This window comes from Jatropha curcas, chromosome 6, assembly GCF_041381405.1.
Source record: "Jatropha curcas cultivar XTBG-Jc1 chromosome 6, XTBG_Jcur_1.0, whole genome shotgun sequence".
NCBI classification, from domain to species: domain Eukaryota; kingdom Viridiplantae; phylum Streptophyta; class Magnoliopsida; order Malpighiales; family Euphorbiaceae; genus Jatropha; species Jatropha curcas.
In genome coordinates, this window is record NC_143156.1 from 19,131,133 (window position 1) to 19,147,266 (window position 16,134).

The 16,134-nt window shown below is 32.5% G+C and overlaps 1 protein-coding gene and 2 long non-coding RNA genes across 3 annotated transcripts; 1 reads left to right on the forward strand and 2 right to left on the reverse strand.

The window, feature by feature from the left end:
- Positions 1–2,475: 2,475 nt before the first annotated feature.
- Positions 2,476–10,313, forward strand: LOC119371329 (uncharacterized). Its single transcript, XR_005178931.2, has 2 exons — positions 2,476–8,163; positions 9,845–10,313. It is a non-coding gene; the product is annotated as an uncharacterized LOC119371329 (long non-coding RNA).
- Positions 10,314–11,986: 1,673 nt separating this feature from the next.
- On the reverse strand, positions 11,987–13,853 carry LOC110008888 (uncharacterized). The gene is made up of 2 exons (XR_002283692.3): positions 12,461–13,853; positions 11,987–12,344 (listed from the first exon to the last, which is right to left on the reverse strand). It is a non-coding gene; the product is annotated as an uncharacterized LOC110008888 (long non-coding RNA).
- A 202-nt stretch (positions 13,854–14,055) lies between these two features.
- On the reverse strand, positions 14,056–15,651 carry LOC105628634 (Duplicated homeodomain-like superfamily protein). The gene is made up of 2 exons (XM_012210078.4): positions 15,130–15,651; positions 14,056–14,641 (listed from the first exon to the last, which is right to left on the reverse strand). Exons 1-2 carry the CDS (start codon positions 15,501–15,503, stop codon positions 14,311–14,313), a joined length of 705 nt encoding a protein of 234 aa, XP_012065468.1. The 5' UTR covers positions 15,504–15,651; the 3' UTR covers positions 14,056–14,310.
- Between the last annotated feature and the right edge of the window lie 483 nt (positions 15,652–16,134).

Sequence of the window (16,134 nt, forward strand, 5' to 3'; positions counted from 1 at the left end):
GTAATTGCCTCGTCCCATACGAAATGCTTTTGCAAAAATGAAAAAAAAATTCAATAAAAAGAGGTATCGTGATTAATTGTAAACATTGAATGATGATATAACTTAAACCAAAGCGTACCTGAAACTCTTCCCAATAAAAGTCTCTCGCCTCTTGTGGTACGGCATCCCATGTGTATCCTTCTTTATGGAGTTGTAGCTTGATTATCATGATAATTTGCCTCAATGCTCGAGAGGATGGATATATGCTGAGAAAAAAAACACAAGTGAAATATAATTAGACGAAAGCATCAAAATTTGAACAAAACCAAGTAAAGAGGAAAAAGTGAATAAGTACTTACTGTCCCGCTAACAAACTGAGGCTGATACGTGGATCTGATGAAGCTGCAAAAGAAGTGACAAATGCTATAAATGCAGATAAATAATTAATATATAATTGAAATGATAGTAATGACATTTATGATTGCCTTGTACAGTAGGTGATTGTGCAGCTGGTGAAGACTCTACTGGTCCAGAAAGTGGGGTAAAAGAGGAAGGAACAGAAGGAAGTGATGGCGGCAGTACTGGCTGCTGAGCAGAGGATGAAGCCCCATACGTACCTGAAGAAGAAGGACGGATAGTCCCTCCTCGTCCACGGGTACTGCGTCCTAGGCCACGACCTCCACGCGAACCACTGCCGGATGCGTCTGAATCAAACACCCTGCCTCGAGCCATCTGTACTGCAGATATCAGAACCTAGATATGTATGTATACAATTATATGAATTGTAAAACATGTGGTAAATATGTATAAAGAAAGTGAATAACATTGAAATTCTTCATTAATAATATTAGATATACATTTATCAATTTGTAACAATAAAACTGTTCTAAGTATTAAGTGTCTTCATTATCATCTGCTTCCTCCTCCTCTTCGTCTTCTGAGGTACCCATGATGATTTGATCTTCTTCCTCTTCATCATGTGATGCTCCTATTTTAACATAATATTAGATATACACCAAAACTGTGATCGATTTGCGATCAAAGAAGTCGGTCGCAAAGAATCAGTAGCAAATCAATCGCAAATCCTTCGCAGAAATTTGGTGCTGAATTTGAAGCACGCAATTTTGCGACGGAATGATACATAGTCGCAAATCGGTCGCAAATCCGTCTTAAACTAGTCGCCAAATGGAAAACAAATTGGCGGGAATTATTAGCACTACAATTAGCAACTGCTTCAGTATCGATTGCAGATCCGTCACCAATTCTGTCGCTGTTTGGTCGCAACTTGGTCACAATATATTCACAATCACAATCATCGCAATTGGTCGCAAATCGGTCGCAATTTTGCTACTGATTTGTGTTGATCGAAATAATCAGTCGCAAAATCGCGATTTTTTTTAGTGGTATTTCATTAAAATGAAACATTAAGATTAATTTATAATAATCTCTATATCTATTCTTTATTCTTTATTCTTATTTTTTCAAAATTAGGTGCATAATTCTTTTGGATTATATATTATTCTATATTTTTTAAAAAAAAGTGAGCAGAAAACAAGTTAAGGTAAAAATAAAAAACTTTGATTGAGCTGTTTTTATATTTTTTTTAGTCAATAAATTATATTGATGTTTATTTATCATTTTTATTTAAAAAATGTTTATCTAATTTTTTTAGCATATAAATTGAGATATATATTTAAAAATTTATATAAATAATATATTAATATCCACGCGCAAAGCATAAGACTACGACTAGTTTATACTATAAATACAAAAGTGGCTAACTCTTTCTTTAATTATATTACAATACTAATTATAATAAGAAAAAAGGAATTATTTTAGAGATCTCAAATCATTATTGTTTTATATTGACTATTTTAAATTTTTGTACATGAATATTATTATGATAAAAGTAGAAATTTATGAGAAATTTATCGACTGTAGTTTATTAGTTGTTAAAAATTATATCACTTTTTCGTAGAATTAGAAAAATGTAGAGTAGTCAATTTTTTATAAATTCAATAACTTTTACAGTACATCATGATGAAATAGAAAACATTAAATATGAATTTTATATGTTTTTTATAAAAAGAGTTTATAACAAGAGCTTATAACATTGAAAAATATGAAAAATTTTAGAGTCAAAGCAAAAATATAATTTTGTCCTTTAACTTAGACAATCCGGAATTTTAATTTTCAAAGTTTTACATTTAAAATTTTAATTATTAATTTTAAGCCAATCATATTATAGAACATTGTTATATTTAAAATAAACATATTAAAACCTTATGAATTTATTTAATAAAACTCAATACAAATACATTTTATATAGCTAAACTAAACTTAAAAATTAAATTAAACCCATTAAAAATTTAAACCAATTGAAAAAAATCAAGTAAAAACCCATGATTTGGGCCAAACCGGATCCTAATCAACCCGAACTAGCCCCAACCAATTAGAGAACCCTATGTTTGAAATTCCCATTTTGTCCTAAAACTATCTTCTCCCTTCTTCCCAATCGGGCATAAGCCCTCCCTCCTCCCCACCTCAAATGTTTTTGAACTTTCCCAATCACCGGCTCGTGTTAGGCCAGCAGCGACCTCCTCCCTGCCGCCGTTGTCTCACCACCGTTCTCTCCCTCTCCATTTCTTTTTTCGACTGGTATTGTGCTAGAGTGTGAGCTGCCTTCGTTTTTCCGATCGGAGCAGCTCCACCTCAGCCCCTTTTTCCTTGACTTTTCCGGCAACGCCAACCATAACCGGCCAACCTACTTCGTCTCTAGCGTCTCAAATGACTGCTCTTCCATCTCCGGTCACCAGTAGCTCACGATTTAGCAACAAAAGAGAGGAACTGCGAACTGCGGTTCCATTTTCTCGATCGGCACAACCTCTTTCAACATTTTATTTCGATTTTTCTGCGAGACCAGCCAAGGACCGGCCGGTTAGACTCTTCCTTTGTCTCTAACAGCTTCGCCGGCCATGGTCCTCATCAGTTCTGCACGTTAACACCGACAGAATCGGATTTTGAATATTGGGGCTGTTTTCAGTCATTTTAACCGGAAATATTCAGTTTTTCCGACATTTTTCGTAACTGGGTAAGCAATTTCCAACCTTCTCTTGATAATATATGTTGATTAGAGCAACAATCAAAGTTTGTGAAGAGATTATGATTTCTAGCTACTGTTCACGCTATCTTACCAGAGAAATTTGATTGTTCATACGAAGTTTTAGGCTATAACTAATTTGATGAGTAATTTAGCATGATTAGGATGATTTTAGCCTTAAAATTGGTATAAGATGGAAACAACAGCAGCTAGCTAAGATTCCAAGGTACTGTTTTTATTAAAAACTTGAGAAAACCTTGGATTTAATTGTTAACCTTAAGCACTGATTGTAATTTGATGAGAAATTGAGAACTATATTTAGTTATTTCAGATTTTTATTGAGAAGTTAGGAGTTTTTGTGCAATGACAACAACTATCTTTGTTATATTACCTGAACTATGGGTTTGGAACGAAGTATATGATATTGTGAATGTAGTTTTCATTGGGGAATGAGTTAATTGGCATATGTTATAAGGGTTATGCTTATAAAATGTTGATTCCCTTAGGTTGGCAGCTCTCTTTTTGATAATTGGTGCTATCTAAGATGAACTTAGGTAGGAATGATTATATTTTCATTATTTTTCATGTTAGTTATTATTAAACAGCTTTATTCTTACGAGACAACTGCTCAATCATAGAATTCTTTAGTTAAGAAAAAGCTATGGATTGTAATTTTATGCCGGAGTGGAGTAAAAACTTTATGAGCTTTAGTAGAATCATGCTTAGGTCTGTGAATTCAGTTGTTTAACAGACTTTAGCTATTAAATTTTAATTTAAATATCTATTCATAGTACCATTTTAGAGTTCTGCTATTGCATTCTGTGTGGGCTGTACTTATAAAGTGACTGATTATTATACGTATATATTTTATTCATTTATAAATAATCTATATAAATATTGGATAGGGCCCAAATTCCTTGTGAACTGTTACTTGAAGAATTGGGCCTAAGGTTGTGTATGTGAACAGAATAGTGAATCCAGTATGTTGAGGCTTACTGCGAGCCTTGGAGGCCTTAAGCCTACCCAAGTGCTTGTGTCGGTCGGGCCCATAGTGACAGGTCGCGACAAAGTTTGTATCAGAGCATAAGTTGGTTCTTGGGAATCAATTGCGGAACTTAGGGCACTGTATGTAGAACTCCTATGTTGGGATCGGCCGTAACCAGCAGAGGAGGTGTGTTTTAGATTGGAATGCATTCTAGTGCTAGTGGACGCACCATGCACTAGAGTGGATGAAAATCTATCAGCAGTAGTATGAGTCACAAGAAGGATAGATTCGATATTAGGCATACGCTTTAAATATTAAATGTTGAAGAAGGTTTATTTAGGAATGCATGACTCACTGGTTTTCAGACTCAGTAATGATTGGAGTAGTTGAGATGGGCTGATCACCCATTGCACTTTCCTCCAATGATGACTGTGTTTCTGACTAGTGAGCAAGTGCTAACCATTAATAATAATTTCTAATTTTGCCATTAGGTTATGGAAGTGGAACTAAGCAATTATTAGTGGGAAAATATTGGGGAATAAGAGGTTTATGGAGAAACAATTTGTTTGGTAGTTTATAGTATAGAATAAAGGAACTTAGTTAGGTATGATAGAAACAGTTAGGGGTAATGATTGGACTCTTAAATAATTGCATAGTGATTAAAATGGACATGCTAATAGTGTAAGAATATATCTAGACAATTACACTTCACCTTTATATTTTAACCCTAGAAAGAGTTATCATACTTGAATTGCTAGTATTGTAGAGTATCAGAAGACTGTGTCAGAAGCATTGCTTTGCGACCTCATCATGTAGACTTAAGAGAGTAGTAGAGCTCGATGCTGTGTAAGTAGAATTTGAAACTTCAAGGCTGTGTATACCTCAGGATTGTCCAACCTGAAATTTCATATAGAAATGAATAAATTATTTAGCTTAATACAGATTTTGGTAAAGGAATTAAGGAATTTTGAAATGGCAGTAGCTAATCTAATTATTTGCTAATATTATTACTTTGGTATGGGACATATGATGTGATAAATCAAGTTCTTGGTGAGAAAGGAGTTAATGGGCAAGAAATGTATGGGTTCTAATCAAAAAATTCTGATTTCTTTAGCTTGGCAGCATCTAGCTAGTAAAATTTTATGAGTTATCTCAATTGGACCTATATGCTGATCCTACAAAAATATTATGTGCAAGTAACGAGAATTGTTGATAATAACTAAGGATGAGATTTATAAAGAATCATGAGTTATAGCTTGAGATGGCAACAAATGTGATTTAAATGTAATTTCTTGATGTGAAGTAATAAAATTAGTAATTTCTAATATTAACTGCATTTTTTTTTAAATCACTTATTTTATTAGATAGAGAATGAATGTTATACTTATGTCCTTAATAGGACAGAAAGGAATTGGGGCTATTTTATTTGTTCGTAAGTTAGCTAGTTTGTGATTTACTATTTATATGGAAATTTTGAGAAATTCTTTGTTTAATCTTGCTATATGAGAAGTGCTAAAGCTGTAACTTGTAATTTAGAAAGCAAAATATGATTTTCTTAGGATAATTTGATGGATTTGAAGTTTGAATTATAGATGTGTAGAAGTTAGGGTTCATGGAGCCCTATTCATGCAATTAGATGGGAATGAATTTGGATTTAATTGCCAACCAATTTTGTAAACTGAATTCATGATATTAAGAGTTATATGATTACTATAAATTGTGTTTTGTTGTAATGGCAGAAGTTATATGGGAATCTCCATGGCTTTTATATCAAACAAGTTAAGAATTCAAATTATACACCAATTTCTTGCAAGATAATAAGGAAATTGATGCTTTTATTGCTAGCTTAGGTTGAGATTTGAGGTCTGTTGGTGCATGGTAGCAGCCAGGTTGAAGAATTTCATAAATTTTTGCTTGAGTTTGAATTAATAATAGTGCTATAAACTCATTCACTTCATTTGTATTAGAAAAGGGTAGAGTTGAAATGGTAAAAAGTAAGAGGTGAAAATGTGGATGTTGTCTTACTTGGGCTTGGGCCAACCAATGCTAAAGTGTTAGTACTAACCAATTAGCTAGTCCGCTTGCCACCCTTATATGCCCATTATGGATTTGTTATTTAGTCGATGTGGGATTTTTAACATTCCCTCTCAAGAGTAACTGGGACTTCCGGTTGACACTTGAAAAATGAAACTCCCCGGTTGACACTTGAAAAATGAAACTCCCCGGTTGACACTTGAAAAATGAAACTCCCCCTGAAACTGAAATGGGCTTTTCGCCCTTGAAATCGAATGTGCCTCGATGGGACTGCACATCCAGACGAGAGCTCGAATTGAAACGCAGTGGAGAATAATTGAAACCGGGTCGGACCTACTCTGATAACATATTAGAAATGGAAAAGGTAGAGGTGAAATGGGTAATAGGTAAGAGCCCATTATGTGAAAATGTAGATGTGGGCTTACTTGGGCTTGGGTCAACCAAAGTTAAAAATTTAGTACTAACCAATTAGCTAGCTAGCTTGCTACCCTTATATGCCCATTATGGATTTATTATTTAGTCGATGTGGTATTCTTAACAATTTGGTAGCAATCTTAGTAGTATTTAATGATGGATTTTAGAAAATGAGAGAATCATGAGAAGGGTAGCAGCAAACTTGATTAATTGTTCAAAATTTTGCAATGATAAGAAGAAAAGATGTTGTATATTGAAATTTTGATAAGCCATAAATGAGCAATGAACGGATCAATGTATTCCTACAAGTTTTGGTAAGGAGATTATTGTTTTCTTATTATGACAAGAGTTATACTGTTAATTTTCATGAGTTTGGCAGTACTTAGATTTGAAAGGAAGGTTGTATATTTATCATAAATAGGAAATGAATTAATTTGCATATGGAAAACGAGTTTTAATTAGATAATAGTAGTTCCTTTTGATTGACGGTTGAAACTATTGAATACAAGTTAAGGTCGAATCAATTTCCCAGTCCCATATTAGTTAAAGGAGAATTTCTGCAGTTAAGGCCTATGATGGATAAATAACAAGTTAAGAAGTTAATAAGCGGGATTTGGAAGCAGGAGATGTCGAGTCCTAGCTATGTTTAACTCTCCTTTGCGGATTGCATGATCTTCCTTTTCCCAATTCTCTATAACCTAACTGAACTTCGAGGACGAATTTTCGTAAGAGGGGGAGGGGGAGACCGAGACAACCCTGAATTTCAATTTTCAAAGTTTTTCATTTAAAATTTTAATTATTAATTTTAAGCCTATGATATTATAGAACATTGTTTTATTTAAATTAAACATATTAAAACCTTGTGAATTTATTTAATAAAATTCAATACAAATACATTTTGTATAGCTAAACTAAATCTAAAAATTAAATTAAACCCATTAGAAATCCCTAAACCAATTGAAAAAACCAAGTAAAAACCTATGATTTGGCCAAACCAAACCCTAATCAACTCGAACCAACCCCAACCAACTAGAAAACTATATGTTGGAAATTCTCATTTTGTCCTAAAACTATCTTCTCCCTTCTTCCTAATCGGGCATAGCCTGCCCTCTCCCCTCATATTTTTTGAACTTTGGCTTGTGTCCGGCCAGCAACAACCTCCTCCCTGCCACTGTTGCCTCACCGTTGTTCCTCCCCCTCCATTTCTTTTTTCGACTGGCACATTGATGGAGTGTGAGCTGCCTTTGTTTTTCCGATCAGAGCAGCTCCACCTCAGCCCCTTTTTCCTTGACTTTTCTGGCGACGCTAGCCAAAACCGACCAACCTACTTTGTCTCTAGCATCTCACACCACTGTTCTTCCATCTCCGGTTACTAGAGCTCGCGATTTAGCGAGAAAAAAGAGGAACAGCAAAGCTGTGGTTCCATTTTCTCAACTGGCACAACCTCCGCCAATATTTTATTTTGATTTTTCGATGAGACCAGCCAAGGACGGGCCGTTTAGACTCTTCCATCGTCTCTAACAGCTTTGCCGGCCATGGTCCTCATCAGTTCTGCATGTTAACGCCGACAGAATCGGATTTTGAATATTGGAGTTGTTTTCGATCATTTTAACCGGAAATATTTAGTTTTTCCAACCTTTTTTGTCACTGGGTAAGCAATTTCCAACCTTCTCTTGGTAATATATGTTGATTAGAGCAAAAATCAAAGTTTGTGAAGAGATTATGATTTCTAGCTACTGTTCACGCTATTTTACTAGAGAAATTTGATTTTTCATACTAAGTCTAGGTTATAACTAATTTAATGAGTAATTTAGCATGATTAGGATGATTTTAGCCTTAAAATTGGTATAAGATGGAAACAACAGCAGCTAGCTAGATTCCAAGGTACTGTTTTTATGAAAAACTTGAGAAAACCTTGGATCTAATTAAGCTTAAGCACTAATCATAATTTGATGAGAAATTGAGAATTATATTTAGTTATTTCAGATTTTTATTGAGAAGTTAGGAGTTTTTGTGCAATGGCAGCAACTATCTTTGTTATCTTACCTGAACTATGGGTTTGGAACGAAGTACATGATATTGTGAATGTAGTTTTCATTGGGGAATGAGTTAATTGGCATATATTATAAGAGTTTTGCTCATAAAATGTTGATTCCCTTAGGTTGGTAGCTCTCTTTTTGGATAATTGGTGTTGTCCAAGATGAACTTAGGTAGGAATGATTATATTTTTATTATTTTCATGTTAGTTATTATTAAACAGCTTTATTCTTACTAGACAACTGCTTTAATCATAGAATTCTTTAGTTAAGAAAAAGCTAGGAATTGTTAATTTATGCCGGAATGGAGTAAAAACTTTATGAGCTTTAGTAGAATCATGCTTAGGTCTGTGAATTCAGTTGTTTAACAGACTTTAGCTATTAAATTTTAATTCAAATATCTATTCATAGTACGAGTTTAGAGTTCCGCAATAGCATTCTGTGTGGGCTGTAATTATAAAGTGATTGATTATATATATATATATATATATATATATATATAGATGAATAATCTATATAAATATTGGATAGAGCCCAGAATACTTGTGAATTGTTACTTGAAGTATTGGGCCTAAGGTTGTGTATGTAAACAGAATACTGAATCCAGATTGTTAGAGGATTACTAAGGGCCATGGAGGTTTTAAACCCATCTAGGTCCTAGTGTTGGTACAATCCATAGTGACGTGTTGTGACATGAACTATCGTTTCTCCTAGTGACCCCTTGAACTTTGCGAGGATTCTATCTTGATCTTGTAGTAACAAATCCTTCAACCTCTCGCCACGTAAGAAATGAAGAACGTGCATTCAAATGCGTTTGGGAGAGTGAAACTGATTTTCTTTGTTAAGTGAATGTCCCACGTGGCATGATTCTTAATTAGTTTGTTTCTCCAGAATTGATCTCATGAACAATGTCTCTTTCTCTCTCTCCAAAATCTATCTCATAAAGAGTGTCATTCTTCTTCTTTTTTAATTGTTGAGGGTGTGCTTCATTTCTGCATCTATACTTGTACTATTTATTTAAATTTGTTTTTAATCGCTTATGATAATCAAATGAGTGATGGTTTCTTTTATGTTGTTATTAAATCTAGGTGTAATTATATGCAAATGCAATCTCTTTAAGTCTTAAAATATAGGTTTGATGTTAAATTTTTTCTACATCTACAATTTAATTTTCTGAGATTTTTTAGATTAATTACTACAAGATTTTTTTTCAAAATTTCTAAAATAATCAAATCTTTATTTCTCATAACCTTTTTCTTTATTTGGATGGTGAACACAATAATCTCCAAAACAAAGCATTTTGGGTGGCTTAGAAGGAAAAGAAGAAGAGGAAGAGAGACGAGGGTAATGGTTATATCAACACCAACAACATCATTATCCTCATCAAAAAATTGTAGCTAATAAAAAATACAGTACTGGAATCTAAATGGTCACCATTATTATCAAGCATCATAAAATTCACAGTTTTGAAGAGAGAAATTTTTGTATGCCTTAATATCAATTTCTTTATCTGAGTTAGCGGCGATGATGGCGGCGGCGAAGGGGGTTATAAATAGAAAAAGGTAGGTGTAGAGTACAGAGCAAACGAGGGACAGTTGTTAGGGTTTGGGTTTAGTGGGATTATTTTCAAGATTAGACTTCGATTTGTGGTGTGTTTTTAATTAGTTAAAGCCACTGGGCCACGTAGTTTCAACCAAATATTTTGTACAATTGGCATTTTTTCTTACGTGGATTGTGGATTATAATTTACGCACTGTGCATTTCACTTCTTTTTCACTTTGTGGCAATCGGTACGGTTATTGAAGGATTGTTTAGTACAGAGTCACTGCAAAATTCAGGGGGCCACTAGGAGAAACGGATATAGGCAAATTTATGTATTAGTTCTAACTTCGATAGATATTGAAGAAATGAAATCAAGATAATAAATTTTTTTTTTTTATAAAGTTAAGAAAATAGATACTTAATAAATGAAGATTTAGTATTATCCGTAACGTACTGAGAGTTGATTTTGCTTATAATTAACTATTTATCTAATATAATTAACATACTACACAATACAGTCTCCTCTAAAAAATAAAAAATAATACATTTTATTTATTCATTAAAATTATTTTTATAAAATAATAGCCTACTAAGATAGTAATTAATTCTTGAAAAAATAAAGCAAAATAAGAAATTAAATTAAAATGACTTTTTAAATATAAGTATTTACCTATAAAATGATCATTTTTGCTTTTAACGCAGAGTCTAAAACAAAACCATTACACTATATAATAAGAAAGAAAAATCATATATATACATAATAAGATATTTAATATATATATATAGCTATAGTTTATTACAGAGAGTTAAAAATATAAAGGAAGAAGAGGAAATCAAGGAGAAACAAAGACTGTACGTATAAAATATATAAGCATTTTCTATTCAAACATGCACGGGATAAGTATGGCAAAGATTCTTCCCAAAATCACATCAAACATCTTTCTTGCCTTTAATATACCACCTCTTACACAACAATATCTTTCTTCCTGATAACAATATCATCTATCACATAATTTTATACATCAAATCTCTCTTTTCTCCTTTTTAATTCACATGCATGCTTTAAATTGTGTAAATAAAACTTATTATTACACCGACAATAACGCAATTTGTGTTTTATCTTTATAGGTTGTTACAATATAACAATAGCAATAGTTTATAGGTTGTTTCACAGTAAGTAACAATTGCAAGTAACACATATGAATTTTCTTTAAATGGGAATCTTAACCATAGGTTGTTATACTTAAAATTTAGGGTTAATTATAAATTTAGTGTCTGAACTTTTCAAAATATTCTATTTTGATATCTCAACAGAAAATATTTACAATCAAGTATTTAAATTCATTAAAATTTTCCAATCAAATGTCATCTGCTTACATGACACACCGGAATTACATTTAAGATGTGTGGTATTATGCCACATTAGAATAGCTGACATGTGAAAAAAAAAAAGTTAGATGTGTCAATTGGTGAAATGGGTGTATATTAACCACAAATACCCGTTTATCCACAGACTCATATTGTTTAAAAATTAGATTATATTGAATAAAAAAATTAAAGTATTTATCCAAATGATTTATATCATACATAAAAACGTATGAAAATAAATTAATACATAAATAAATATTTGAACAATGATAAATTAAAATTTTAATTCTAAAGTTCTTCTTATCATAATATTTCATTCAAATATAACGGTAATAGACTATTCAAGTGTAATTAAAATAAATTAAAATCAGTTAATAGAATAATTAAAAAATTCATATAATAAAATCGCTAAAAGTAAAATATTATTATCTAAACACTTCAGAACACTGTTAGCATTATGATTTTTCTCCATTATTTGGAATTGAACTCTACATCAAATATTAAAAATTAAATTTAAATTTCAAGATGTAAAAGTTTAAAAATTTGACCAATTCAAATTAATATGTGAAAATGAGGTGAAGTTATTTTGCAATACACTATATTAAATTAAAAGTAAAATTATAATTTATAAATATAATTTCAGGTATGGTTGGGTTTGGGTTTATAATACTAATATCCATACCCTACTCGTACCCAAAATAAAACTTTTGAATTTTATCTATACTCTACTCAAACCCAATCAAAACTTTAAAATTCAGGTTTGATTGGATTCGGGTTGGGTGCATATCCATCCGATCGGATTGATTTTGCCATCCCTGCTGGGAAGTAACGCCTACGGAAGTATCTCCCAATTTGCAACCATTATAAAGATGTCTCTGCAAGAAATCTGCTAAAGAAAGCATAACCTTTGTGTTTACTTTAGAACCCAAGTAGCAATCCAACGAAATTGAATCATAAAAATTATTAAATTTATAATTATTTAATAAAAACAAGTTTGTTTACCTACTATTTATGTTGGACCAAAGGTAAAGGTATCAAGGAACCCTCGACAAGAATGCAGGAAAAGAACACAAACATGAGAAATAACTTAATATTTTCAAGATTAAAAAGAGAAAATCAAGAAAGTAACCAAAGAAACAGAAATGCTTACAAGTCTTTCATGGCGGCTATCGTCACCAAGAATTATCTTGAAGAAAATGTGGTGAATTTTCCATAATAGCGTTTCTTCAAGATCTCTAAGTGGGTTCAAGAAACTATTGCTAGGCTACTTCGATAGTATGACTGTATGAGAGCTACTTTACTTATTGGCTGGCGGATAGAAACTTGCAGTTTCTCTTCGGTGGTTCTTAGAACGATTTTGGAACCACTGATTCTAAATTATTTTAACTAATTATACACCAAACCACCCAATCCAATCACACTGGCGGCCATAATCACTCCAACAGCGATTTTCTTTCCGCCGCTCGTTCCAAAATATCCTTTCTCCTTGTCACCGCCTGCGTGATTGATATCACCCACTTCCGCCGAGGCAGGTGCAGGTGACAGAGAAGGAACTGTAGAGTTCTGAAGCTAGTGACCCGGTGTAGGACTGGAACCAAGGAGATAATAGATCTGAAGACGAAGCAGCTGATGGTGATGAGATTGATGAAGTTGTAAAGGAGATCCAAATTCTTATGAAGGAGAAGGAGGCGATGGAAGTGGAAATATCAGTAAATTCCATGTTTATTTCCACTCAGATCCGCCGTGTCAGCAATTTTTTTAATGGGTTCGAATACTTGTAAACCTTTTGCGGTCAAAACACTAAAATAGAATATTTGAAAAGTCTAGACATAATAAAATTTATTATTTTTATTATAGTGAGAGCATAACAATGCATTTATTACATTCTAAGTGTAATAAATTCATTTAAAATGTCAACAAAACATTATGTCGGTAATTATTTTTATTATAAGCATCATTCTTGTGAAAAGCCATGTTATGAGGTAGTTAATGAGTCCTTAAACTTGCAATCATGGGTGGAAAGACCAGAAGCACTCATAAATTTAGACTTTGGACTGATTTTCACTAACTAGCACCATAACATACTACCCCACATTATATTATTGTCTTCTTGTATCAACTTAACTAACGGCTAGATACATTAAAAAAAATAGCACCTTTTTTTGAATGCAAAAAAAAAAAAAAAGTACTTAAATTGTTGAACAGGGACAAAAAATGTTAAGGATATAATCATTTGTAATGCAAAAAACGAGGAGTAAATAATGTATTTGACTAAAAACCAAAGGATCTTCCAAGTTATTTATTTAATAAAATAAAAAAGACAAGAAGGTGATAGTCAATTTAGGATTTTTGATGAACAGTAGAAAACTTATCCGAGTTCATATAGGCAAACGGTATAGATTGACGACCACATACTGGTCAAAATGGGGATATTCAGAGAACGGAATATGATCCAGTCCATTATCTGAGCCTAATATCTCTCTGTTCGAGCAAATTTCCGTTTATGGTTATAAACAAATATAAATAAAATTACCCTTCCAAAAACCCTCTTCAATAGCAAAAAAGAAAAAAGGAAAAAAAAAAAAAAAAAAAACAGCTAAACAACACAAGAGAAAGCAAATTTTCATTTACTATTAAATTCAATAAATTCCTAAAATTTAAAGATATAAACAACTCTCTTCAATCTCAAGATTTCAAAAGACTTAAATAATCAGTGCTATCAAATTCATTTCTTCACTGTGTTCCTATTTCCTAAACATCACCTGAGGTAAAAGAACATAAATAGGCTATACAAAATGGACTTCAGTGCAGGCAGGAAACTACTGTATGTACTATTTAGACATCAGGAATCTTTACATAGGAAAGCCATAGTTTTGATACACCATGGAGCCTCTTTGATCATGCAAATGGCTTGCTAGAGGCATTTCTTGCAGAACAGAGACTGAAGCACCACCAGGTGGAGCTATCCAATTTTTATCAATATGCGGAGCAACTGAATTGTTATCTACAGTGGTGATGTCATGGATGCTCGATCTTTTCCTCTCTTTCTTCACAGAATTCTGTCGAAGGAAGTATTTCTGAGCATGACTAGCAACCTGCGTTGGGTTTCTTGACTTCACCACATTTCTTGAAATGCTTCTCCAGTCACCCTTGCCAAATGTGTTCAGCCCAATCAAAAATAACCTGAAACACCACCATAAAGAACGTCAATTTCAAATAACTAGTATCTAGTAGACAATATTGGATTTGAATAAAGATTTTAAATTATACTTAGAATCTGAACAGTCCAAACGCGGAAATCAGATTTCAAAGTCATTAATACCTTAACCCAATACTTGCAATTTGAATCAAACGACAAGAGTAAACGAAAACCAGACAATTATTTGGAAACAGTAAAATAATTAGGCATCAGGATTAATTAATTAGCAAAAGATAATTACTAAAATAGTAATTTTATTAGGAATTTTTTTAAAAAAAGAAAAAGAACACCACACACACGCGCACACACACATACACAAAGATCTTTCATTATGAACTGTAGTTTAGTTGGATTTTAGCAGCCCTAAACACGGATTAAAAGAAACAATTAGCTATCGATTGATTACTTTCTTTGAGGGGAGATTGATTACTAAATACATATTTTCAAATAAATAAATAAATGGTAATTGTACCTGTGTTCTTCTTCTGTCCATGGCTTTCCTTTCTTCCTCTCAGCATCGCCCTGCTTCGTCTGACTACCAAAAGAAATTTGATTCGAGGCGGCCATGGGAGATTCCCAACTCGACTCAAAGAACTCATCCGCATAACTCGGCAACTCAACCCTGCCGGAATCAATTTCGTAGACATCATGAACCAGAATTTCATAATGCTCTGTCACTTCTTGAACCGATCTGCCAACGTGTTCAGCGATTTTTTGCCACCGATCGGGAAAATCCTCGGGAAACATAACCAGAGCCTTCTCAAAAAGCTTATCCTCGTAGCGGTTCCAACGAGTCGGAGGAGATGACTGAGTCAAATCCGGAGTCGAGAAATTGTCCTGATACATTGTCTGCGTTGCTTTCTTGGAGATTTCGCTTATGGGTTTGGTGGGAGATTTAAGGAGGTGTGATTTATATACATATTATATACATAGATATGGTTATGATATGAGAGAGAAAGACGTGGTGACTGTGCATTTTGGAATTTTAAGTTAGTTTTGGACTTTTCTTTCAGTTTGTTTTGGACTTTTGTTATACAACGCAGCAGAGTTTTAGTTAAACACGGTTTTATTGGGTATTTGTTTATTTCTAGTTTTAAAAAACTCTGACGTCATCACAGTAAGTTTCCGCTTGATGTTACCGCTTACCATCACTGTAAAATTTTTCTTTTCTTTTGATTATAACTAAATTTTATAAACAACTTTTTTTTTTATTTATATATTATAACTAAATGTTTTATAATATATTCCAGGGGTCCTATTTTGTTGTTTGTTATTTTTTTATTGCTTGTTAATTTTTTAGATATTTTAAAATATTTATAAGATTTTTAAATTTAGATATGTAAATAATTATTTTTTTATAATTATTTATTAAATAAAAGATTTTTATTAATATTTTAATAAATTAAGAATAAAAAATGTAAAAATAATTTTTATTCATTAGATTTTTTAATATAGGCGTTCACTAAATTTTCAAAAT